Source organism: Ammospiza nelsoni, chromosome 1, assembly GCF_027579445.1.
Source record: "Ammospiza nelsoni isolate bAmmNel1 chromosome 1, bAmmNel1.pri, whole genome shotgun sequence".
Classification (NCBI taxonomy): Eukaryota; Metazoa; Chordata; class Aves; order Passeriformes; family Passerellidae; genus Ammospiza; species Ammospiza nelsoni.
Genome location: NC_080633.1, coordinates 46,624,791 through 46,651,488, shown reverse-complemented (window position 1 = coordinate 46,651,488; position 26,698 = coordinate 46,624,791). Strand labels below are relative to the sequence as shown.

Below are 26,698 nucleotides of genomic sequence, written 5' to 3'. Positions count from 1 at the left end.
CCCAGAGGCCTCTAAGGTTTGTTGCTGGTGTGCCAAGCAGCAAATAGATTCTTCAGCTGCCTTTCAGGAGATGCTGCAGGAAGCAAGTGAAACTTCCAAGGCAATGCAGTACTGCGACAGTTACAAAGTCACAGCGCTGCCAGCGCTGCAGTGAGTCACTGGGCAGTCAGTCTGGCTGCAGTGGGAACAAAGGCTGACACGTATGTGCATCTGCAAAACTAAATAGCACTGGGCCTTGGTTACCTGGCTGAATAAACAAGAGCCTAGGCTTGAGCTCCCAGCCTTTTAAATGCAGTTTGTACTTCACTGCCTTTGTGAAGCATTGCCTTTTGACTCACTGAAACGTTAGTTTCAGCTGTGAGCCAATTAAGATGCAATCCAGACATTGTCCTTACTGCTGAATGGAAAAAAAGCCAAGTAGAAGATTTAGTTTTAAGGTCAGAGGACTAGTACTGTTAGAGTAAACTACACTGCACATAACCTTATCAACTAATTATTTCTTGAACACATTCATGCACACTGCTTTAAGTATTGGGCATAGCACAGGTATAGTACAAGCTATAACCAGTTTAAAATAGCATTTCTTTTCAGACAAAGAGCTGTGTAAACTCTCCTACTGCTACTCCCTCAAGTCCTCTCAGGAGCACCACCAGGTCCTAAATTACTTCTTGCATCTGAGTGGAAATCACACCAAGTAGTGCAAGACCTGTAAAAGGATGACCAACATGATCATTTGGAGTACCTGTCAAGTATTACCCATTCCCAAAAGTAAGAATGCCATCTGATTGTGAGGTCATGAATACTCCTTTATAAGATAAGCAGCAAAAGATACAGCTAAGGCTATCAGCAGAAATGGGTGTTAAAAAGCTCCATGCTTGAATTTCTCATTTTATTCTTTGTTGTTCTGGTGCAGAGATTTCATGCAGCACAGAAGACAAGAATTTTTAGTGCATTTATTTTCTTTCATTGCTTGAAGTAAAAAGGAATTGAAAACTTGTCATCACAATGACTTCTTTCCTCTAACAGCTTGTGGTAAAGGCTGTAGTTATAGCAGAGCTTTAACAATTAACCAGGTGGTATTAAAAATAATAAAGAGATAGGATCAATTGGGTAGGGAAATATCACTACTCCTCACTAAAAGGGAAAACAGCATAACTTCAGGTAGAGGGCAAACTAGTAATAAATTGGCACAAAACCTAAATAGTCACAGGAAATGCTGCTTTTACCCATGTAGCTTACTCTAGGGCCCAGACAGATTAAGAAGATGGGAAAGGAGGCAAAAGACAAGTTCTGTCTGTCCATTCACCCCACCCTATTTTAAGGCAAACTAGATGGGTTTTTTTTTATTTTGTTTTTTTTTTTTTTTTTTTTGTTGTTGTTGTTGTTGTTTTCCCATTTTCTTCACTGATGCTATAATTTTATTTGCAAATCATTCAAGATTGGCAATATCATATTTATTCTTCTCACACAGTAATAATAGCCTTCCTAGACATGGAAAAAAAGAAATGCATATTTTTGAGCTATCCACCTCATCTAGATCAGTCTGTTACCATTATTCCTAAGACAGCTCAGCACAGACTGAATTTTATAGTCTTAGTTCTGTAAAGAGACTTCCAGGGACAGTATCACCTGTAAGTCATAGAAGTCATCAGTAGGAAGTCAGAAAACAGGGCACGCCACTAAAATCTTCTGTTTTACCTTTCAGATCCATATCTCCAGCTCAGGGTCTCCATAAAGGTCTTTAAAATCTCAAGAGAAAAAGGGGAGGAGAGGGAAGCATGACATCAACTCAGTGCTTTAGTTTTAGTCCTCAATCATGAGAGTAAGATTTGAGGAATTGCCTTGAAAGTTTGAAACAGCACTTGACTTCATACAGCTGTAACTATATTCCTCTACACTTTGACAAAAACAAATCCAGCTGATAGAAAAGGATTTTGTACTTATGTCTAGATCATATGACTATGAGATAACAGGGACAGGCTTCACAGACCTGCAGAGTTTAAGGACAGGGCAGCAATAACTGTCATGCTGTAATAGCAGTTGTGCACATACATGGCCATCTCAAGGTTTTTTTGCTATTGTGTAAAGATGGAACACAAGAAGTCTCAAAGTGCAATTTCATTAAATTTATTATTTAAATAGTGGATGTGCCAGTTATAAAATGGTGTCTTTGGTGTTAAATACTTCATTCCATTTTAATTGTGTACTCGGTCTTCACAGTGTCACTTCTTGCCCTTTTAGAGTGAACAGCAACTTACAAAATATGCAAGAGAATTATAATCAAATCTTGGATTTATACAAAAAACCACTTTGGTATTCCCCTCTCCCCCCACACACTTCTGCCCCAATATTTGCAATTATCTTTTCTTAGAGAGGGACTTCTTTGTTCCATGCCCTAAAGGTAAAAAATAAAAGAAAAAAGTTAAGGTATGTATATATTCCACCTCAAAAGTATATCAATAAAAAAAGACTAGATATTAGTGATTGTCTTTTCCTATTGTAGGCACTGATGGTTGATACTAGAATTATGTACTCAACTTCCCAGCTAGTATAAAATGTGCATGAATGGTTTTGGACTTCAGAATATCTCAGCATAACAGATAAGAGTTCGATGTGAAGCTCACATCACATTCTCAGTGTGCTCATATAACTGCATTGTTGAATGTACCCAAGAAACATCAGCTATTTCTGGGGAAAATACAAGGAGTGTTTTGGGATTATGCAAGCTTCCTGGATGCTTTTAATAAAAGCTGGTCAGCAATTAAAGTTTTAAGACCAACGTTCAAACAATCTGTCTTCAGGTCTGGTGCAGATTTTCACTAGTAAGATACTTCAGCCTAAGTTTCCAAGCTTCCTTACATTTTTAAGATGAAAGTCTAAGCCTTTGTCTATTATATGAGAGAGAGACACTATCTTTTACTCATGTATTTCCTGATGGAATATGTGGGTTCGTTTTTCTGCACTAACTTACTCTTTTCCAGAAAGAAAACTGATCTTACAGATAGCTTCTTGTAACTGACCCTTTTCAATTTATAACCTTTTCAGACTCACACAAATGCACAAAAGCATATTTGTTGCTGACTCAAGTTCATTTTGATTTTTCCCTCCACTGTTTTTCCCTGTCCTCCTCCAAAATAGCCAGAAGTTCCTTATCCAGAAAGTTGGAGATCTTAAGAATTATCTATATGCATTTTTGTTGTAGCAAATTGAATATCATTTGGGCTGAGGCAGATTAGCAACTTAAATAAAAGCACGTACTGCAAAGTGACACAGGACCCAGCACTTCCAAGAGACAGTACAGCAGTCTGAAGAGCAACTAGACTAAAACAGCAGGTTTTGGTGTGAGTTTCCTCCCCCATCCTTACATTAAACAAAGAAGGAACCTAGCCTGGTCAAAGCTACACTGCATTCACAGCAAGGTGATTAAGTGCTCATAGTTTAGCTTCCTTCCCACCTTTTCTGCATATTTCACAAGCTATCCAACATCCCTGCTGTTCAAACCAAGAAAGATTAGCCCCTAAGATAGAAAAAAATACTTGTAACAGTAATTTTTGTAGCTTGTCACTGTATACCAACCTTTGTGTACGCTGTGTTTAGGCAGCTCCCACATTTCTGCTTCTTCCACCTCATGTCTTGTGTCTCTGCCTTTTGAAGGTGGCTTGCCCATTCTTTTCTTCTTTGCTTTAACCAAAGGTGGGCACACTAAATAACAAGATACAAGTGGTGTTATTTCTCCAATGCATAGTCTCAAAGCAAATTTAACCATGATTTTCACCAGCTGGTCTGTGGTGTTCCTCCCTCCCTTCTTTGTACCCATTTTAAGTAGCAGATAAAATTGACACTACACATGCCAAGCAAGTCTTACACATCTACAACATTTAATCACTTCTAACCATAATTCTGGATGCACTGTATTTTGAGTTATAATTTGGATAGGTGTTAATGTGGTCAAAAAGGAACCTAGAACATTGGATAATTGTGCCTTAGTTCACTTTTCAGGTGTTCAAGATTAGTTGGTGCTGTCCAAGTGACCCAATTCAGCCACTGTCTTTAAAAAGCTTCAGACCTGTGAAGTTCGGCACTACAAGTACACTGCTCAAGCAGTCAAATTTAGTGCATGATATTACTGCTAAAGCCATATATCTTGTTTAGGCAAACCTCCTTACTAGTAGGGCACTTAAATTTGAAAAAGCAAATACTAATATAGGCAACATTTTTAAAGATAATGTAATTTTAATAGCACTTCTGCAGCATCCACTTGCACAAACAGTGTTCAGAAAAAAACAGTTCCTGCTTCCTAACACTGAATGTGATGACTTCTTCCAACTACCTGGGCTAGAAAAAGAGGAAGAGTAAGCAAGGAATAGACCAAACATCCTCAGTTTGCTGCACCATCTGTGAATTCAAAGATGCAGAAGAGACATGCTGAAAGTTAAAGGTTATTTTAGAACTATTACCATATTGTTATACATTATTGTAGTGGAACCAAGAGCAGTGCTGCTAAAGCAAAATGCTTTCAAGTCTTATAGAGCATGCTAGCATTAAAAAACAAAACCCTGCAACACCGATCTCTGCATATAGAAAGCCTCCAATACAAGAGGCAAATAATCCCAAACCCCAATGTGCTCAAGCAGGAAAGCAATGCAAAGAAAGAACTAAGGAAAACACTCTGTCTACTTGGTTGTTGATATAGGAAAGCTGATGTATATTATCAGTGAACTGAAGAGAAGCAAATCATCTGTTCTGAAGATAGCCTCACACCCCATTATTTGATAGGCTGATCCTGAGACACTTGAAATACATGACCCAGGAGAGGGCAATCCACACTACAGCAAATTCCATAGCTGTTCCAACAGCACCTACACTCAAACACCTTTGAAAAGCATCAAAACCAGATCTGAACTCCAAGTAAGACATTAACTATAAAGAAGAAAAAACAAAACATTCTGCTTCATGAGCTAAGAAACTATCTAAGCTATTACTTTTTAAAATAACTGTTTTCTTCATCTTTTTCTTAACTAGATCACAATGATTTGCATTCCATCATTCTTCAGCAGTGACACAACTGTTGGTCCATGCTAGTTTTTCTGAGCATTGGCATATGAAGCTACCACACAGAACTCCCTTCATGTTTTACTGATCAAAATTAGGAGCTACCACTGCACATGCTACCAAGAGTAGCATTATCTGTATAAAGAGATAATATTACAGTTTGTGGCAGTAACAACTTTACACAAATAAAGGCTTTGCTTTGGCCACATCAAAGCATTTAATGCTTTGATTTTCTATAAAATTACCTTTAAAAAAATCCCCAGAAGTATCTCTGATGCATCTTTATTACCATGTTTCAGTTTGAGAAGGCTATAAATATATCCAAGATAAACTTATACACTGACTGACAGGCATTTTATAAATAGCAAAGCAACAAGGATTATTTTTATTGTTTTCAAATCTTATGCAACTATCACATGCTTGCTATTTTGTATCATATCCTTCTGGATGTTCCTTAGGAACAAAAACACACAGAGAAAGCTGTACCTTGTTCTTTGCTCCTTGGTGGAGGTGAGAAACTACCACGTATTTGGCTGGTAAATCTGGGTTTAGCACCACTTCTAATCCAGTACTCTTCAGGTGGTATCCCCATGTTCTCTCTTAACAGCCTTCCTAATTAAAATTAAAAAAAAAAAAAAATTAAGGTCAGTATTTAGTCTTGGTAATGCTGATGTACTGTTTGATCCACAAGCCACAATGCAAAGCCAGCTACTGGATCTGATTGTAGCAATCTGTTGAAATAGAAACAGTTTTCTGGAGATTACACTTAAAAATTACAAGACATATTAAGTGTACAGATTTTGAACAAAGAAAATAAAGTTTAAGAACACTAAGCCTGCTATTAGCTGTAAATCACCCTGTTTTGGTTGTTTTTTACAATGCAAGACACTACTAAACAGCAGCCACCTGCTGAAGTGACCATATAACCAGTTGCAAACTGATAATTCTTCTTATTCTCAGTTTACATTAATCCAATCTCTAAGAGGATCTACCTTGGAATAAATAAGATGTCCTTTCCCAGGTCAAATTTAATAATGTTTCACACCAATTTTCTGAAAGTACAAAACTGTTTTTGCTAAGAAAGCAGCAGCTACAATTAAAAAAAAAAATGTTTGACTCCTCAACTGCAGGAAAGTTACACAGGGTATGTCCACCTGGTAATAATAATTCTGTTTAATGCACCCAGCATGAGTCTGTGATAGGAGAGTCAGACTGTATAAACTTAAATGCAGAGCTTCTAAGATATTAAGCAACAGTAAACACATAATCCAAATTATCTTAAGCTTTACAAATTAATAAACTGCCACTAATGTCAGACAGTTAAATATATCAAATCTAACACAAAGGAGAGTTTCTGCATTATTCTCTGCTAGCTGTAAAAATGCAGAGTCCTTATACAATAGCTAAAAAGTTGCAGCAAACTTCCCTCTGCTTCAGAAAAAAGTATTCTGCAGGACTTCTGGCTCTTGGCCAAATTTGAAGCTGCAACATGCTCTAATCTTCCCACTAGTTTAAGCTACAATATGAAACTGCAATTAGGTGTTCTTTGTGTATGCTACTAATCAGCACTCGGCCCTTAGCAATTAGCTCACCTCTCAAGAATTTCCGTAGCAGTCGCTGGTGTTCAAGTCCTTCTCTTCTTGTCATAGGCCTCTTTCTTCCATAATACCCATAGTCACTGTATACAACTTCATCTTGTTCTCTCTTCTTTGGCTTGTAAACTACACCAATGTTTTCAACAAGCCCACTCCTAGTTTTTATTTTCTCTTGAGCAGGCCAGCTAATTAGTTGAGCTGGTACAGCATTTGTAGGTGGTTTCCAAAGCACTCTCTGGCCAACTTGGTAGAAATTTCCTTTACTTGGCCTCAAGATGCCATATGGAGGGGCTTCTTGAAAGAAATACTCAATTTCATCCATGTCATCATCCTCATCCTCCTCATACTCATCCTCTCCATCTTCATCTTCCTCTTCTTCCTTCACAGAATATTCTTCAGAGTCCTCAACTTCTGACAAACTCTTAGTTGCTTTTTTGTTGGGAGGATCGACTTCTTTCCGACTAGAGGACCTAGAAATGTCTCCCAGCTTTCTACCTTTACTGGAAGTCTCTTTGATCTTTGTGTTTGAAGAGTCGACATCTTGGTCATTCAGGCTGTTCACCTGCTCCTTTCCTACCACTTCATCTACGTTAGGGGATCCACCACTTTTAATTTGCTCTGAGCCCTCTGTACTTTTCTGAAGAGTGTACATGCTTTTCTGAAGCACATAGTCAGGCACAAAATAAGACACTGGGGCATTATCAGTTGATGAGCCTTCCTCTCCAGAGGACATGTCATCAGAAGACAGACTGATTACACTTCGACGCTTCCTTTGTGGCAAACAAGCGTTGTAGGTTGTGTCCATACCGTCCAAACAAGCCAGCCAGCTGCTAGAGGGAGCAAACTTCTCAATTGATTTGTCACACCAAATACTTTTTTCTGTCTGACTTCCATTGGTTGCACTGTGGCTTAAATTCAGCTTTTTCTGCTGAAAGTCACTCATTACCTCCATATTAGATGGAAGCAGTCCTGCTTGTTGAATAAAGCCAGGCTCTTCTTGAGAAGTTTTTGATCCTGCAGACCTTTTAGTGTTAGATTTCTTAGCTATTACCACTGGTTGGTCTACACCAACAGATCTTGCCAGCTCTGTGATTTGCACTGCCATGGTTTCACCTGGGGGGGATTTTGCCATCTTTTCTGTATCCAGCTTCACTTCATTATTTTGCACATCTTTCTCTTGTACAGCTTCAGCACCCTGTTTAGAGGTGACAATAGCTTTTCTCTCATCTAAGGAAGCTCCTGGCAGCATATTCTCCCCTTCATGAGGGCCATATATCATGCCTTCACACGAGCTAACAGAAAACAAGTCACGTGGCACTATGTTCTCTGGAACTGGTTTACCATTTGCCATGTCATACAATGGGATTGTTTCTTTGAAGGATTTCCACAGCTGAATAGCTGGAGAGCCATTTCCATATTCTATCCTCACTTCTTCCTTCTCAAAGGCATAGCTTCCAGTAGGAAGATTTCTATACTGTGTAGAGCTGGCAGGGTTCTTATTATGAAACTCTCTGTCTACCACAATAGAAGAGCCAAATGAATTTTGTTTCTCTGAAGTACTTTCAGTCTCTGTACCTATACCAGGAGAAACACAGGCTGTATTTCCTGCATCACAACCTTTCGTTTCTGTACGGATATCTTGATGCCTTTTTTGCTTGCTTTCAGGCTGTCTAGGATCAGTCTGTGTTTCTTTTGTCTCCATTTTCTTCCCAGGGCTATTATAATGTCTGAATCTTGTTGCATGATAAAACATAGGGGAAGGTGGGGCAGCATTAAAATAAGGCCTTCTGTTAATTCTTGCATGCACTGGATGCTGTGGGACAAAAAATCGAGGGTACTCATGGAGCGCAACAGAATAAAATGGAAAATATGGATTTCCACTTCGGAAGCCTAGACATTGGTGACAAAAAGAAAAGACAAATATCTTTCTGAAATTAGTCATCCTGAATCATATTTACTTGCATAGACAGGGACAGCTACAAGATCAGACACATTGTAAATAAAATAAGCCACCTTTCAATGCTTAGTAGCAAATCTGGTGCAAAAACAGAGTTCTTCATTAGGGAATAGTTTATCTCAACATCTACACTTTAACCAGGGCTTGTTTTCCTCCCTTGGCCAATTCACCAAGTTGTTTTCTGTGCTTTTTTTGGCTATTTCACAGACTATTATAGAGCATGGATTTTGAAAAAGACAGCTCCAGGTAGAAGTTCACATAAGTATAGCACTTACAAGGTCTATTTAATAATATCTTTCTTATTTTCTTAAGTTTTCATTTATCCATACCGATCATGCATGCACATGTGGAATTCATATATACCCACACATATTAATTGCTAAGTATATTCTGGAGCTCTGTGTCTGCAGGATGACCATTACTTAATATTTTGCTTAGCTTCCCTTCTCCAGAAGCACCCACAAGCTACATATTTAAGGCAGAATTAATGTAGTGCTAGAGCTGTCAAAAATCTGATTTATTAAGTATTAGTTAAACTCCCAAGAGGCTCATTAACACAGATACTGCAAGAGTGGGGGAAAGAAGAATGTAGCTAAGTAAGCAAAGATCCCACAGAGAGCTGCTGTTTGTCTTACCTGGAGCAGGTACACAGTATGGACTGTATGCATAACTGAGGTACCATGGATTTGGATAAGGCTGTTGAGCTGATGGCTGTGCATAAATAAAGGGTCCTGGGTGGTTTGTGGAATATGATCCACTTTCTGAAGTTGGGGCACTATTCATTTTTCTTTAAATGATGAAAGAGAGAAGTAATCATTATCAACTACTTTAAGAACTGCATGACTTAATTATTTTTGTGCTCTGTCAGAATTTAGCAGACATTCCTCTCCCTGCCCAGAGAAAACATATCCTTCTAAAAGAAAGCTGCTGCCTTCCAAACAGAAGGTAACAAACTGACGTGCTATCAAGGTCAAATATTTCAGCTGGGCTTTGCAAAGCAAGCTTTTGTACACAGCTCTTGATATTAGTCCTTCAAGGCAACCTTGTAACATGCTCTAAAGCTACAGAGCTTCAGTAGTCTTAGATGCATACATCTCTATAAGTACTATTCCAGCTAATTAAATAAAAAAGCCTTCAGTGAATTAGCCTTGAGCAAGAGGCCCCACACACACAAAGAAAAAAAAAACTTTCACACAATCAGACATTTAATGCTTCATAGAGAAAACTCTTCTTAATTCCTTAATGCTAATGCATATGTTGTTACACATTACAATAAGAACTCCATTAATTCAGGATTTGTACTTTATACTATACTTAAGAACGACAGCTAACTAACATAGTAAACCAAGTATTTCAGTGACACCCTGCTTCCTACGCTTAAACCAAATGATAGGTAGCAAAAACAACCCCACCAAAATCCTTATGTGGAGGTTTGCATTCAGAGCCATATAAAATTCACAAGACAGAACTTCCTCCCACACTTGGATGTCTCCTCAATTAACTAATACTTGCAAGCAATACAACACTATCACACAGAGTTTATAAGCAAGACTATAAGAAATCAGAGGACTCTTAACTCTTTAGAAGATTCAAGCACTTCAAAGCTACAAAAGAACCAAAATTATTTTGAGACCTGTTAGAAATTAGCACGCTGTTCAGCCTAGAGTTTCAGAATGCCTTAGGAATGCTGGAGCCCTCTTCAGCTTCCATCTAGGGTGGCCTGTGCAGCTCTTGAAAGCACCAAAAAGCCTACAGACTCCCTCAGGCCAAAGAATTACTTTGACCTTTGAGAAGGAGGGTGGTGCAGAGAAGGGGAAAAAAAAAAAAAACCCACAAAAACAAAACAAACCACCAAACAAAACCCCCTACAAGAACTAATCTATTCCTCCCCCCCTTAGAGCCCCAAAACCTACAGTCCAATGCTGCTGCTGCTGCTGCCACCGCTGCTGCAGCTTACATCCCAGAAGAAACCTGGTTAGGTCCTCTTTATGGCAGGCAGCTGCTGCTTGTCCACTCCTCCTCCCACCTGAGGCTCATTTAACAGTGATGCAGGGAACGTTTTTCCATCATTGTGTGGGAGGAAAATCAAAACACAGGGATAGGAATAGTTGTAAAAGCCTTCAGCTGTTGTACAGAAAGCTAGCAGTTTCATCTTGCAGATGTTTAGGCTGTATCTCTAAGTAAATCTGGTATTTCCCTTTTATAATGTTGGAAATTACTTTTTTTTTTTTTAGTAAATTAAAAAAGAAAAGGAAACATTACCAATCTTTTGATTCAAACTGCAGTTAAAAACACTTCTTCCAGACAAAAAAACCCTCAGAAGACACAAGGCCAAGTTTACATTTACTTTCAGGGTTTACCTGTTGTTCAGTACTGAGTAAAGGGAGCAATGCTCTTCTATCCTAACATGGCTGAAGGGGCTGACAAATGTAATGTTATTTCCATATGAACAAAAGAAGCACTTCTTCCCATACAGTGTACTCCACCACGTGTCATGGGAATTTATGAAATGTGAAGCTGCACTTTGACTCTACCCTGCCTTTTTACAGGAGGCGAGACTCTGAGTTGCTGCTTGGGAATTGCACATCTCCAAATGAGAGGCTGCAGGTACAGGGGCAGGTGGAAGGAGAGGAAAGCACAGTGTATGTGCTATGCAGGCTGGTGAGTGGTAAACAAGGGGGTATGGTTGCTTAGAGATTGTTTGTATTCCTGTGTTGGGAAGTTCTCAAAATGGATGTTTTTTCCTTCTATAACATTCAGATTAACCAACTCCTTTGTACCATAACACAAACCATAAAATGTTTGAGAAAGGTTACTGATCCATTCCTTGCAGACCTTCCTAGCCAAAGCTTGTCCTTTCCACTGACAGCGGCTCTTGCACTTTGTATGACTGGTAGTGACAGGACAATGAGCAATGGGTACAAAGTGAGATGGGGAATTTAGGCTAGATGTTAGTAAGAAATTCTCCGTTGTGAGGGTGGTGAGGCACTGGAGCAGGCTGCCCAAGGACATTGTTGAATGCCCTCTGCCTGGAAGTGCTCAAGGCCAGGTCAGATGGGGCTTTGAGCAACCTGACCTAGCGGGAGGAGTCCACGCCTGTGGCAGTGGAGTGGAACTCAATGGTCTTTAAGGTCCCTTCTAACCCTTAAAAGTCTATGACTCTCTGACTTCTCTGGTATGTTTTAAATCCCCACCTCTGCTCTGCATCCATCATACTTTCAGCTCTTTGAAGTGCACTTCCCAGCCTTTCTATTGGTGGATGGACCCAAAGAGAAATAAAGAAAATAAGTAACACTGGATGGCTTTTAAAAAGGTATGTGTTCTCAGGATTTTCCTTTCTCTCGTACCTCCCTTCAGCCTCCTGTGCCCCTGTCAATTCCTTCCATCCCAGAGTAAGCTCCAGTCCCCACAAATTCTCCCACAGGTGAACTTTGCTTTTAGGGCAGCAAACCCACACTTGGCCAAGGGACATTGCAGGATTCCAGGATGGCTGAAGGACCAAAGGGAGGTCCCAGGGGGAGAGGACCCAGCCGGGTGTTAGCCCTTGAGCCCACAGGCCTCCAGGTTGCAGCAAGTCTGGAGCGCAAGTCCCGTGAGGAGTTGATGTTGTTAGAGAAGGAGAAAAGGAGGCTCAGGGCGGACTTTATGGTTCTACAGGTACCAGCGACAGAATGAGAGGAAACGGCACCAAGTTTTGCCAGGGGAGGTTTAGGTTGGACATCAGGGGGAATTTCTTCCCAGAAGGATTGATTAGACATTGGAATGGGTCGCCCGGGGAGGTGGTGGAGTCACCGCCCCGTCCCGGGAGGTGTGTAAGGGAAGACTGGATGTGTCGCTCGGTGCCAGGCTCGGGTTGGCAGAGCGGTGTCCGGTCGCAGCCGGCCATCCCGGAGGCTTTTCCCGAGCCGCAGGATTCGGTGGCTCAGGGGCCGCTCCCCCCGGCAGAGGGCGCGGGGGCTCCGCTCCAGCCGCGGGAGGCGCCGCTGCGGGGCCGCGCGGGCAGGGGGCGCTCGCGGCCGGGAGCAGGGACAGGAAACCGGGGGCGGGCCCGGCCGCCCCCCGCGCCGCCGCGCCTCGCGCCCCGCATGCGCAGACGGGGCGGGCGGGGCGCTCCGTAACGGCGGGCGGGTGAGGAGGAGGAGGGGGAGGAAGAGGTGGGGGGGGGGCGGCGGCAACAGCAGCGCCTGCGCGCCCAGGGGCCGCCGCCGCCTCCGCAGCCTGGGAGAGAGACCGGATCCGCCGCCGCATCCTCTTCCTCCCCCACCGCTTCCCGCGGCCGCCCGCGGTCGGGACGGCCAGGCACGAGAGGAAGCGGCTGTCGGAGGTTTGTCCGGAGCGGAGGGGTGGGGGGGGCAAGGATGGCGCTGGCGGCGGCGCTCCCGCGCTCGCGTCCCGCCGCGCCGCGGCCGCCGGGCCCTTTCCCGTCCCCGCGGGGGGAGCGGCCGCCCCGAGGAGGCCTCGGTCCCGGGGGCGCCCGTGGGGGCTCTGCGGCAGCCGCTCCCCCCGCCCGGGCGGGCGCGGCTCCCGCCCGCCCCCTCCCACCGCGGCCGCTCCCGCCCGGCGGCCGCGGCCCCGGGCCCGCCGGGCACCGCCGGAGGTGGCAGCGGGGGCCGTGTCCGCGCCCTCGGGCAGGGCCGGCTCCCGGGAGCCCCGAGAGGAGGAGAGGCCGTGGGGATCGTTCCTAAGCCCGGAGTGCGGCGGTGCTGGAGGAGCGGGAAGGTGCCCGCTTCCTTCTGGGGGAAGCAGGAACGGGATGAGGGCTGTGGAGGACGGGACGGCGCACCTGAGCATCGGGGAGAGGGGAGGGATGTGTTTCATTGCCCCTAGTCCGGCATCGGCGCGTCCCGCAGGCAGGAGGGGCTGTGATGGGGGTCGGGGCGTGCGGGGCTCCCCTTTCGCTGAGCGGGTGGGGATGGCTCAGACCCGGGTGCTTGTGTTGGCAGCGCTCGCCGGGACACGCACTGTGAAGTCTCGGGGGAGAACAGCGGTGGAGTGGCAGTGCCGGTCCTTGTAGCTGCCCCTGCGTTCCCTACTGATCCATGTCATTGGGCATGTGTATGCCGTGGGTACCTGCAGTGACCGGGGTGGCTGCCGTGCTCGGATGTAGCTTTAAAAGGTCACATAATTCTTAGTAAAGAGTCACAATTCTTAGTAAGCTTTTCCGGACTAAATAAACACATAGTATCGCTTTGACGTTAGTCACGTTTTCCCGGCGTTTACCATTATTTCTGCTGTGAAACGGGATACCTACCTGCTGCTTTTGAAATAACTTTAATTATGATTTAGAAATGGATTTGTGCTGTACTTAGCATGTGCATTTTTAGAGGTTTTATTGCAAAGCCCCAGCTTGGCTTTTCTACATCGTGTACATCTACTTTGTGATCATAATGGGGCTGAAAGGCTGTGTGCTGTTATGAGCTCACCTAGGGCTGTAGCTACATGAATTTTGTTCAGATGATGGATTTCAGAGATTGATGCACACTGAGTATATTTCTCTTTCTCAGAAATCTATCGGGAGGAATAGGTAATTTTTAGTATTTAGTATTTAATTACATTAAATAGTAAGTGTATACATCAAGTATTCTCACGATTTGAGTATAGGTGTCCTTTTTCCAAATTGTTTTTGTGTGTCGAGTAGAGGGGGCCCTTTGTACGCAAAGATGTATAAGCAGCATCTTTCAGGAACAGTCCAAAGAGGAAGAAAAGATGTTGCTGCTTATTTAATATTTTTGACTGCATTTTAGACAGATGGTTGTTGTTGTTTTTTTCTTTGCTGAAGCAGGCTTTTTTGTTTTGGTCATGTGATTATGAAACAGACCAGAATTGGTGCAAGCCCTAAAATTTCCCTCTCTTAGTTTACTGACTGTTGTGCTTTGAGAATAAATTTTATATGCATGAGTATGATATCCATTATAATACTTAACCTTTCCAGAGCTAACTTACAATTAATTAAGCTACATTAATGACTAATAAATTTCTTAATGTAGAAATGCTTGAATTTATAGTTAAGTGACATATAGTGAATATTCAAGAAAATGACATGTACTTTTAACTGGAATTTAAGTTGTTACATAAAACAGACTAGTTTCATTAATGTACTATAGTTCAGAGAAAAAAAAATTTGTTTATGTAGGATACATGGCTGGATCTTACTGGAGACATCCATGGCCCACTTTTCTTCAAAGGTTAATTTTCGAAAACAGGTCAAGTCTTCCACGAAACAGGAACACCCTTGGGGATGGAAACTACCTGTGCTCAGCATAGAAGTCCAGTTGTCAATTTAAGCTGTTGGTTTATCATGTCATAAATGCTAATTTTCTTTCTGAGCAGGTATTTCCTTTAGTGCATAACTTCCTTTAGGAGCAGAAAAACAGGAGTGCATTGTGACCAAGCATGTTGTTAACATGGAGTGTGACACTTCCACTCTTTAGTTTCTGTGCAGCTTCAGAAAACTTGCCTCCCAAGCATAGTATGTATGGAAAATAGTAGTAGTTTCCAAGTGAATAGTCATTTTCAAGACAACATTGTAGGATTAAACCTTTCCTTGTTTTTAGTGAAATTTCACATTGTTGCCTTATTAGAATCTCCTTGATGTCCTCAGTTTTCTGGACTACTGTGCTATCAAAGACACCTTTGATGGCTTTAGAAGAGAGGAAAACTTCCAAGTCTGCAACTGCTTCATCAATTACCTATTTCTTTCTCAGTGCCAAGGATGCAAATTTGATACATTACTCAAGAATCTAGAGCTTCCAACTCCTTTTTTCTTCTTTCTTTCCTATCTTTGAGATCTGTTGGCTAGGTGTGTGGATTTACATAATTGATTCTAATCAGTTTGAGTACTCACATTCCCCCTTGCTATTAGCTGGTATGTTAAGTTTGAAGCTGGCTGGTTTCTAACTCAGAATATCCCTCATAGTAACTAAGTGTTGAAGTGCCTGGGCTGGGCACTGTGTTGCTAGCTGGGAGGATTGCTATCTGCACACACCAGGGCTTGTGTAGTTTGGCTTAGGGTTGTTCAGGTCTAAATTCTGACCTTTTATTATGTTAAAAATAGTGAATGACTCACTTCTTTAGATGTGTTTTTACTTGTGATTTGTATGAGGCTGCCCTTGGATGGAAATAGGATTTTGATTAAAAATGCACAAAGGTAGTTTTTAAAGTTTGTTTTTTGTTTGGTTGTTTTTTTTTTTAATTAGTTAAAACTAGATTAAATAAGTTGAATGTCCAGGGAGATAGGTTAGAGTTGTTGAGGTTTTTTTGTGTTGTTTTTTTTTTTTTTAAATTTTCTTCCAGACATATGGAAATTGAAGTGTGTTTTTAAAGTGTGAATTTGCGTTAGTAAAGTTAGAATTTAAGAAGTATTTGATGGCTGAAGATGCAGATGGGAACCTGTAACACTTTCATAGATCTTTTACATGTTTCCCATCATTTTATGGAAAGTTAGGCATCCAATCTGACAGACTAATTAATGGGATTTTCAAAAGGAATCAGAATCGCTTAAAAAACCCCAAACAAAAGATGCCTATATATCTTTTTCCCTGCTTCTAATTTGGGTAGAAAATAAATTAATTTTTTTAATAAGTCCATTTGAAGAATATTATGTCTGTGTATCTTATATGTTTCCCTACCAAACTGGAAATAGTCAATATACCTGTTTGTAGTGCAGCATGTATCAATCAATCTTTGCCTGACCTCAGAAAATAAACAGATTCAAGGAAGGCAATTAATAGCCTATCCCATAACTCATTAACATTTGATGACTTATTTTCTGAATGGTCTCATTCAGATTTGAAGTACATGAACAAGTGTTAACAAGCCACCTCATTAAAATTACTTAAGCAAAAAGGAATAATTACTTAAAAACAAACCCTCTTATCAAGGTGTTACTTAATGTTGCTCTGCAGCTTGATAGGGAGGTACTTTATATCACCTGGTGATTACATGGTTTCATTTGCAGTGTAGCACCCTGTGGCCTTCCAGCCATCCTGCCAGTCCTGTTTGGGATAGCTGCCTTCCAAGAAACAACCCAGAACAAAATGGACACTCCAGTGACATTTCTGAAGAGGAAAGTCTCATTCCTAGAACTTGCATTCAGGGATTATTTTTATTCTGTCAGAATTTCAGTTCAGGATATAAAGCTAACTTTAGCCATAGATCTTTTAATCCAGAAATGAGAAATGTCCACTGCTGCATAGTTATTGGGACACCAGCAGACAGTAGTGCATCTGTAGACATTTCCTCAAGTCCACAGTTTTTCATTTATCTCCAATCCAATGACTGTGAGCCAGCCAGGCACAGAGCAATGAGAGAGATGTTGGATTGGGACTGGCTAAGGCTCTTGCTTTCCTCCTTTGGAAGTCCATGGCTTTGGACAAGCTGCTTTTTATTTCGATGCCTCAGTTTTTCAGCCTCAAAGTGAGGAGAGTATCTCCTTTAAAATAGTCTTGAACTCTCCAAAGAGGTGTGAGAGGTAATCTTGGATGATTTTCCAGGCACTAAATGATGTTACTACCATTATCCTAATGTTTTGAACAGATTCAATTCTCTTGGGCAAATGACAATGTAAATTATGGCAATTTTGGACCAGTAATTCAGAGATCCTTGATGTATTTGTTTCCATTACAAGGGAATGGGATGCGAGTCCTGACTCTGTGACAAATACAAAACTTTGTTCTTTAGCAAATGGTTATTGTTGGCAGTGTGGATGTGGAAAACAGGAATCGTGTATGTAGCATGTTCCTACCATGTGCACTTCCCTGGAGTACACAACAGATGGTTTTCTGTAAACCAAAGGCTCCAGCTTTGTGAGTGTATGGTTCAAAGGTGATCCACATCACATAAATGTTCTGCAACAGGATTCCTGTCATCTCCTCAATCTTTTCTGCTACTGAGGGTCGTACTCAAATGTTCCAGTTATTTATAGTAATTAATTTCACAGTTTCAACATGTCTTCTGCTGAACAGGTCTGCTTTTTCAGTTATTGACTGTCAGCAGCTTTCTGCCAAAAATGTCTTTAATCTTACGAGCAGGTGTATATCAATTCCTCCATGGCATCCTTGACTTGTTCTGGTACCTAATGACTGAACCAGTGCATATTGGTTTTCTTTTTTTTCCTGTTTCTGAAAAAATATTTCTATTCTTTACCATTACATCAGAAAAGGAAGTTATGGTATCAATGAGTTCTTTTGCTAAAGCTTTGTGTTACTGATGCTCTGTCCATACAGAGCTTAATCCACCAGCTTGTATTGTTCTTGAAACTTTACTCCTAAGCCAGGACAAACAATGCTGTAGGGAGACTTGGGATACCAGCAGAGCCACAAGCTATTTATTGCTGTGGGCCTAGCACACGTAGGGAGTCTGTGTCTGTAGCTGTTTAAAGTTCAGTGCAAAGTCTGTCAGTGGATTGGGTTGCATGGTGAGCTGTTCCCAGAGTAGCAGCAGGGTGGGCAGTAGTGCAGAGATGAGATGCACACTGTCTTGGTGGAAAGGAGCTGTGATCTGAGGCAGAAGGTCATGCTTTAGATGGAGCAGTATCTCTATATCCTCCATGCATTTATGGTTTAGTGACTTCAGAGGTTACCTGGAAGGTGAAGGTCTCCAGTCAAGACTTGTGCTAGTATCTGTTATTGTAGCACACTGTAGTATCTACTCCTTCCCCCAGGTATCAAAGCCTTTTCTGTTTTCCTCAATTAACTGCCTTCACCTCAACAGTGAGCATTGGGTTTGACCAGTTGAGCTGTTTTCCAGTTAAACAACCAGGGAACACTAGGAGTTTGAGATTTCTGTTTGTGTATATTTATCACTGAAAAAGAAAAAGATGGGGCACACTAAATTAGTAGTAATTAAAGTGGCATTAATTAAGTATATCTGTTTCAAGTGAGTGAATGTTGAAAGACAGCTGTTTCTGAATTGTATTACAGGCAGGGATGTGTTGAAACAGTAGATCTTTGGTGTGGCTTGCAGGTATTTCAACTGTCTTGGTCTTACACTACATCTTATGTTTTTGTGTGGAATTTAAGGAATGTCATTTCACCCAAGTTGTTTCTCTGTTCATCATGAACTGTAGTGATAGTGATATCTTAGACACAAGACAAACATGTCCTGGCTGTTCCTCAGTTCTGGAATGCAGAAGAACATAGCAAGATTAAATAAATCTGGAAGCATTTGATAGCTGTGGTACTCTGGTGCCCATTATGATGGTAATTTTACTGTCACAACTATCCTATTCTTAATTAGGTTTTTGTGTTCAAGTGGAAGATGAAATAAAACCTGACCCTATTTTTAAGAGGAGAAATGTCCAAACAAGATAATAGACCTTGGCAGCCACTGTAGGTGTTTTGAGCCTTGCTATTCCAGCATCCCTTTGCTCCTGTTTCCTTGTTTTTCTTTGCTCCTGTCTGCAGCAGTGAAGCTTACCTGGCTGTATGGAAATTACTCAGAAGGAAAAACAAGGGAATGTGAAAAATTAATAGGTGAAGCCCTTCTGCATGCAGCAGATAAATTTAATATGCATTGGAAATATAGACTTTTAGGGTTTTTTGTTTTGTTTGTTTGGGTTTTTTTTTTTAATCCTTAGTGCTAGTTCTGCTTCATCTCTACTAGAATGCCAAGGGTGAAATAAACAGGCTGATCATGATGATGAGAGCTTAGTTGGAAAGTGATGGAATGTTAAAATTACTGCATTTATCTTTTTAGTGGCCTGGTATTGATAAGCTTTTAGTAGACAAAAACAAAGAAGCAGAAAAACCTGCTGTTTAATGTAGAAATGGGGGGGAAAGTGGCTATCTTATCAGTGGTTGAATGAAATTCACAGGTGGACTCAGTGGGAAATCTGGGTAGTTCTTTGAAGAGGAATGAAGTCTTACTGAAACTTGTTTTAACTCTCCAGCTTTAGGGACTGTGTTGACAAAATAAAGAATTTTAGTTTGTGAGTTTAGGTCATATGAGAATTAATGTACAAACTCCTCTGCTTTTCATTTCTGTTAGATACCTTTGTTGCTTAATTTTTTTTTTCTTAGAAGGGTTTTATTGCAAGTAATGAAGTATTAATTTAGAAGTGTTTATTAGATAATTACTTCTAAGAGGTAACTATGAAAGGTTTTCCAAAATGTGCTAATGTGTGAATTAATTTTATTTTCCTGCTTTCAGTCAGTCAAGTGCAGCCACTGATCACGAGATGTTACCACAAAATCTACCTCAGACTTCACTTTTGTTCAGTCAGTTGCTGCGCCCTAGATCTCAACAGGAGCTCTGCAGACACTCCTGAAAGCCTCTGAAGAGATTGGGACATCAAGTCACAGCATGATGACCTAATAGGAGGTCAAAGTCTGAAACATTGATTCAGCAGTTCAAGATAACACTGCCCTTTTATCAGTATCACTTCTGAAGGCTACAGACCTCCTGCCATTTCATTCCTGGCTACTTCAGAAACCACTCAGCTGACCTTTCTTTGGTGAAGAAATCTTGACTTTTCTCTCTGGTCCTGGAAATATTAATGGAATACAGTCATGTCTACCCAGGACGAGAGGCAGATAAATACAGAGTATGCTGTATCCTTGCTGGAGCAGTTGAAATTCTTTTATGAACAGCAGTTGCTAACTGACATAGTGTTGATTGTTGAGGGCACTGAATTTCCCTGCCATAAGATGGTTCTTGCAACGTGCAGCTCATATTTCAGGTGAGTATTCAAATGCTATAAAATCTGTGCTACCTGATTTTAAGTGTAATGGTAATTGATTGACAACATTTTGCAGAGACTTAAAGATCGGTAACTTAAGTACAAAACCTACATATCCTTACTTTCCAACACAGAATAAAATAAAATTTCTGGCTTCCTGGGACTAATTCTAGATATTTATTGTAGTTCCTACAATGAGTGTGGGGGGAAAAAAAATCACACTTGTGATGGCTCATTTTCTTTAGGGAGTTAAATGGGTCTGAAAAATTAGTGAATTTCTTATTCTTCACACTGAATCTTTAAAATACTTAATCTGTTTTTATTTCCCAAGGTAGGATAACAAGGAATTACTGAGATTTGGCCGCAGGAATCCCATTGTCATGTTTAACTGCAGTTTGTTAGTAGAAGCATCTGCTAAAAGTAGGGACTGCTGTGCAAGTTCATGGCTTTCTTTTCTGAATCATCTGGTTTTCCCTGCTCAGCAAAGCTGGAAACTCTTCCCTTGTGCTTGAGTGTTGTGCCAATGCAAGTGAAGTTTTTCTGTGTGGTTTGGGTTTCTTTTTTTTTATCATGGTCCCCCCAAGATACTGTTGAAATTCTTAGTTCAGTAGCTCTTGTATTCCAAATGTCCTGGTTTTGGTCTTTTAAAACATTTTTATTAATAAGATATGTTGAGTGGTACCACTTTGTGCAAATGCCTTCATAGTAAGACCTGGATGATGAGGCACCAACAGTTTTCTGCAGTGATTAATCATTTTTGTTGGCAACATAATATCATTAATCTGTCTGGAAGGAATTTTGAAGCTTGAAACTAGTCTGACATCCACACATGTTCTACCTTCCTGATGCATTGTAAAGGGATTATAACTTTTCTTTCCTGTTCAATCCCTGGAAAGTTTACAAATTTGCTTTTCCTGAGACTGGCTCACTGTACAGAACACATCAGAGATGTTTTCTGTACTTTGTCTCCTTTCTTGTAGAAAACTGTGGAAGGATTAATTTATTACTTTTACAGAAAATTTGTCCCTGCTGGCTTTTCTGTTTATTTTTTCATCTCAGATGAATCTGGTTCAACTTTTAGCAACAAGTATTGTGTGATCACTAGATAATAATTATTACCATTGGCCCTGTGCAGATGACATAGTTCAAACAATTTGTAAAATAACACCCACTGAAAATGTAGCCAAATTTAATGTGGGTGGCTAATCATAAGGTTGGAAAGCTGTCATGAGTCCACCCAGTGTGCTGCATCAGAATGTGCAGTCAAATCTCTTATTCATATGTGTTTGTTTATTATTTATGGAATGAGGTTTTGGCACTGGTTAAAAGAAGTATCAAACTTGTGGTTTTGTCATGTTCTGTTTTTCTTCTCTACTTTGGTTTACAAAAAGATGTTCAGCTTCCTAAATTTAGCTTTATTATGAAAAATTGATAGCCTTGAAGGAGGGGGAAGAAAAGCAAAGCATCTTTCTGTGTGATCCAGCCATTGTGTGTGATTGCAGTCAGCTTACCTTCCCTTCCATCTTTGTGTCTGAATGATGTGCAGCCCTGCTCCAGCACAGGCTGCTCAGCGGTGTGTGAGCAAGAGCCAGCCTCCAACAGCTCCCTCTTCCTTTCTGAGGAGTCTCTGTACCCTCTTGTACTTTCTTGTTTATCTTTAAACAGCTGCACAGCAAGTTGATACTCAGTCAGTGATCCCTCCTAAAATGCAAGTTTCCTTGAGTTAAGGAGCTTAGAAGAAGACAGAGAAAAGGGGATGGGATACTTTGCTTAGGGAGTGTATCTCTATGTCCCTTACATCTCTGCAGCCAGAAGCAGGACTAAAAGGTGCACTCACTGTCCCTTCTAACTTCTCTCATGCCTGGTTTCCTAAAAAGAAAAGCCCAAATAAATATAAAGAGCCTTGAACTGAATTTTTAGCACAACCATAAATACCAAACCTGAATCAATATAAAGCTCTTGAAACCAATGTCCCATGTTTTAAGAAAATTGACAAGTACATGGCTTATAATACCAGATTGCAGTTAGTTCTTAACTGTGTTACAATGAAAATACCAGGATGGGCAAGAGGTGTGTGAAACATTAAGGAAACAATAATAATGTTTTTAATTGCCTTTCTAGTCTTCTTCAGGAAGATGTAATGGAAATACTCGCTCTTTTTTCCCAGATTATATCTGATAGGTTTTTCTGTTATTGATTGTTGCCTGCAAATTTGAAGTTTACTGCATGTTGTGATGAATGGTATATAAGAAATAATTCATAAAGTGCTAGTCCTTGCTCCATTTCTTCTCTTCCCAGAGGAGCATCCTTTTTGATATGACTTAGCTCAGTCCATTACATAAATCTGCTTCTTTTGGTTTAGAATCTAAAATCTAACTGTGTATGTTTCAACAGTGTTTTCTGGAGGATATTTCTTCCCTCTTATCACCTATCATAGAAAATATTTAAATTGTGTCATTAAAACTCCAAAATCATTAGCGCTATCTGCTGATTAACACAGAAGGGTTTGCATTAGTATAAAGTATTTCTGCAGAAGACACTGATGTTACTCTTTTGATGTGCTGTCCAAATGTTATATTGTAAATAGCAGATGTCAGCCTAAGGTAAATTCTAAACACCTGGTAACAGGCCTGCAAAAGGACTGTTCACCTTTAGGAGTGTAATCACCAGAGGCTTACAGGTGACTGTTTAAGATTACTCACTGCTGATCCTTGTCTTAATATGTGTGTTTCTCCTCAGAGCAATGTTCATGAGCGGGCTGAGTGAGAGCAAACAGACACACGTACACCTGAGGAATGTGGATGCAGCCACTCTGCAGATCATCATCACTTACGCGTACACGGGTAACCTGGCAATAAGCGACAGCACAGTAGAGCAGCTCTATGAAACTGCCTGCTTCTTACAGGTAGGAATGTTTACAGGAGGAAATAACAGCTCCTAAGCTCTGAACCACTTTATCTTGTTAAAAGATCTTTCCTCTTCAGTCATTTCAAAACACTTTTGCTCCATTCGCTCTGTATAGACAGTTGCTTGCCAAATTTGCTTCATGTAGCCATCCCTCCTTGCATGACAGTCCCTTTGGAAGGCTGGAATTAAATCAGTGTACTTCTAACATTTAGAAAATTAGTTTTGCCAGCAGACATAATCACGTTGTGTACTCGCTCTGTATGAAGCAGCTGAGTGAGTCACTGCTGTATTTTTGTGTATGTATATTATTCCATGCCTGAACTGTGTTGTTCAACAGACACAGGTACTTTATGTGCTGATGCTACATGAAAGCATAGACTGTGTGTGTAATAGTTTGTGTGTTTCTTTGCATTACAGGTAGATGATGTGTTACAACGATGTAGAGAATACTTAATCAAAAAAATTAACGCAGAAAATTGTGTGCGTCTGTTAAGCTTTGCTGATCTCTTCAGCTGTGAGGAGTTAAAACAGAGTGCTAAAAGAATGGTGGAGCACAAGTTCACAGCTGTGTACCACCAGGAGGCTTTCATGCAACTGTCACATGATCTACTGATAGATATTTTAAGCAGTGACAATTTAAATGTGGAAAAGGAGGAGACAGTGCGTGAGGCTGCTATGTTATGGCTGGAGTACAACACGGAATCCCGCTCGCAGTATTTGTCCTCTGTTCTTAGCCAAATCCGGATCGATGCACTTTCAGAAGTAACACAGAGAGCCTGGTTTCAAGGCTTGCCACCTAATGATAAATCAGTGGTGGTGCAAGGACTGTACAAATCGATGCCCAAATTTTTCAAGCCCAGACTTGGCATGACAAAAGAGGAGATGATGATATTCATCGAAGCTGCTGCTGAAAACCCTGGTAGTCTTTACTCTTCTGTCTGTTACAGCCCACAGGCAGAGAAAGTTTACAAACTCTGCAACCCTCCCGCCGACCTGCATAAGGTTGGGACGCTGGTAACTCCCGATAATGACATCTATATAGCAGGTGGGCAAGTTCCTCTGAAGAACACAAAAACCAATCACAGTAAAAGCAGCAAACTGCAGGCTGCCTTCAGGACTGTGAATTGCTTTTACTGGTTCGACGCGCAGCAGAACACTTGGTTCCCCAAGACGCCGATGCTCTTTGTGCGCATCAAGCCGTCGCTGGTGTGCTGCGAGGGATACATCTACGCGATCGGGGGCGACAGCGTCGGCGGGGAGCTCAACAGGAGGACTGTGGAGAGGTACGACACTGAGAAGGACGAGTGGACCATGGTGAGCCCCCTGCCCTGCGCGTGGCAGTGGAGCACGGCCGTGGCGGTGCACAACTGCATCTACGTCATGGCGCACAACTTGATGTACTGCTACTTCCCCCGCTCGGATGCCTGGGTGGAGATGGCCATGCGGCAGACGAGCAGATGTTTTGCCTCAGCCGCTGCTTTTGGCGATAAGATATTCTATATCGGAGGGCTGCATATTGCCAGCAATTCTGGGATAAGGCTGCCCAGCAGTACTGTGGATGGGTCTTCTGTAACGGTGGAGATCTACGACGTGAATAAAAACGAATGGAGGATGGCAGCCAACATCCCTGCCAAGCGCTATTCCGACCCGTGCGTCAGGGCCGTCGTCATCTCCAATTCCTTATGTGTCTTTATACGGGAGACCCACATGAACGAGAGAGCCAAGTATGCCACCTACCAGTATGACCTGGAACTCGACCGCTGGTTCCTGAGGCAGCACATATCGGAGCGCGTGCTGTGGGACCTGGGCAAAGACTTCCGGTGCACTGTAGGAAAGCTGTATCCATCCTGCCTTGAAGAGTCCCCGTGGAAACCTCCAACGTATCTCTTTTCGCCAGATGGAGCTGATGAATTCGAGCTGGATGGGGAGATGGTTACTTTACCACCTGTATAGCTCCCAAATTAGACTGCACAACTGAGTCTGTGCTCAGTTATAAAATAATAAAAGAAATAAATGGCTGTGAAAGAACAGGTCTGGGGACAGAAATCTCAGAGCTGTCTTTCATGAGTTGTATTTTTATGCCCTACCTAACACTTGCCGCCATTCAGTATGAATTAGTGAAAAGAGCAGATATGCTTCCATAATCTCAAATACTATTATCAGATAATTGAGAAAAATATATGTATATCATGAGCTTGAGCATCTGACTTGTCTAAATAATTAATTCTAGTTCTATAAAGTCTCCATTCAGGAAAATTAGCTTAAGAAAAAAAGTAGTTATTGTTTCTAGGATGATGTCACAACTCTTTTGAAAGTATCTTCCAGTTACATTTTAACTACTTCTGGATATTCTGCTTAAGTGCTAGTTATATAATTGTCAGTGTGGCCTAATTAAAGGACTGTGCCGCACTTACTAAATACTAATATCTATGTTGGTATTGTAATGCCATTAAAAGAAAAAGAAACAAATCCCATGGATCTACACCTGTGGTAGGAAGGGTAGATCTTCCATTGTATGGTAACATGCTGGGCAAAATGACTGCAGGTTCAGTCAAGCTGTATGATGAGGTGCATGTATTCTATTTTCACTAACTTATACCTGTCTATTTAGAATACAGGTCTTCCAAGCAGCTGGTAGATTACCAGGTGTGGACTTAAAGTTGCTGGGCTTGCGATAGGAATTGCCAGCCCTCATAGTGCGGGTCTATGTGGGGCTTTAATCAGTAAATGCCTCCACATTCTGTATTACAGTAACATTGGCTCATGTATATTACTTCCTGCTGCTGATGTATTTTTCCATTGTAAAACGAAGTTTTAGTGTGGATTAACCTGGTCTTTATTTTCTGTTAATTTAATAACAAGCATTACTGTAGTGTGATTGTGTATAGATATCCCTTAGCTGTCAGGTTTTTTACTTTGGGGGGGGAAGCAAACTTCAGGAATATCCTGTGCTGTGTGTGCAGGAGAGCAGATGCCTAGTGCTGCTCTGGCATTAATCCCAGGAACCACTAGCAGTAGCGGGGTGCCGCCAACCTAACATGAACACAGGTGCTTCATGACAAACCTTACTAGCATGTTCAGCTGCATCATGTTCTGGCACTGTATTTTGAATGACATTAATTTATTAAAAAAGACTGAATCTAAATGCCTGAGTGTGCTTTTTGGCTGAAATAAATAGAGTTGTGCCACCCTCCCACCACATGCACACTTGTAGCAAGTTGCTTATTGAAGGCAGCTAGAAATAGTTAAGCTGCAAAAAGCCTGGAGATGAGTACGGTAAGTTGATTCTGCTCACTACTACTCAGCAGAAGCTGGAAATTAGGTATTGAAGTGAAATTGAGGATTACGCAGGACTAGAATCCCCTGCTATCATTTTTGTAAATGAGCACTTCTCTGGTTATCGTACAAATTCTGCCCTACGGAAAGCGAAGAACAGCAGGCATTAAGGAGGAACATCTTCTGTAAGTTCAGAACATAGCAGACCTATTTTCAGTCTCGAGTAATCAAAAG

General features: G+C 41.3%; 2 protein-coding genes across 4 annotated transcripts; one reads left to right on the top strand and one right to left on the bottom strand.

Annotated features, from left to right (window-relative positions):
• Positions 1-2,111: 2,111 nt before the first annotated feature.
• On the bottom strand, positions 2,112-10,558 carry LOC132084493 (uncharacterized). 2 transcript variants are annotated; one of them, XM_059489637.1, is made up of 6 exons: positions 10,518-10,558; positions 9,240-9,391; positions 6,645-8,537; positions 5,539-5,664; positions 3,577-3,702; positions 2,112-2,395 (listed from the first exon to the last, which is right to left on the bottom strand). In XM_059489637.1, the coding sequence occupies exons 2-6, from the start codon at positions 9,385-9,387 to the stop codon at positions 2,358-2,360; spliced, it is 2,331 nt and encodes a 776-aa protein (XP_059345620.1). In that variant the 5' UTR covers positions 9,388-9,391; positions 10,518-10,558; the 3' UTR covers positions 2,112-2,357. The 2 variants fall into 2 exon arrangements, with proteins under 2 accessions (XP_059345620.1, XP_059345609.1); XM_059489626.1 differs by lacking the exon at positions 10,518-10,558 and adding an exon at positions 10,238-10,479.
• A 686-nt stretch (positions 10,559-11,244) lies between these two features.
• On the top strand, positions 11,245-26,333 carry KBTBD2 (kelch repeat and BTB domain containing 2). Of its 2 annotated transcripts, XM_059477652.1 has the most exons (5): positions 11,245-11,265; positions 11,827-11,917; positions 19,753-20,281; positions 23,021-23,186; positions 23,606-26,333. In XM_059477652.1, the coding sequence occupies exons 3-5, from the start codon at positions 20,112-20,114 to the stop codon at positions 25,139-25,141; spliced, it is 1,872 nt and encodes a 623-aa protein (XP_059333635.1). In that variant the 5' UTR covers positions 11,245-11,265; positions 11,827-11,917; positions 19,753-20,111; the 3' UTR covers positions 25,142-26,333. The 2 variants fall into 2 exon arrangements, with proteins under 2 accessions (XP_059333635.1, XP_059333626.1); XM_059477643.1 differs by lacking the exons at positions 11,245-11,265; positions 11,827-11,917 and adding an exon at positions 12,745-12,928.
• Positions 26,334-26,698: the final 365 nt, after the last annotated feature.

Bases quoted from the DNA above. Each gene is read 5' to 3' on its own strand.
- LOC132084493 (XM_059489637.1), bottom strand. From the start codon at position 9,387: ATGAATAGTGCCCCAACTTCAGAAAGTGGATCATATTCCACAAACCAC. The intron at 3,703-5,538 runs GTACAGCTTTCT...CTTGTTATTTAG, and splicing joins ACCAAGGAGCAAAGAACAAG to TGTGCCCACCTTTGGTTAAA. The intron at 2,396-3,576 runs GTTGGTATACAG...TTTTACCTTTAG, and splicing joins TAAACACAGCGTACACAAAG to GGCATGGAACAAAGAAGTCC.
- KBTBD2 (XM_059477652.1), top strand. From the start codon at position 20,112: ATGTCTACCCAGGACGAGAGGCAGATAAATACAGAGTATGCTGTATCC. The intron at 20,282-23,020 runs GTGAGTATTCAA...GTTTCTCCTCAG, and splicing joins ACGTGCAGCTCATATTTCAG to AGCAATGTTCATGAGCGGGC. The intron at 23,187-23,605 runs GTAGGAATGTTT...TTTGCATTACAG, and splicing joins AAACTGCCTGCTTCTTACAG to GTAGATGATGTGTTACAACG.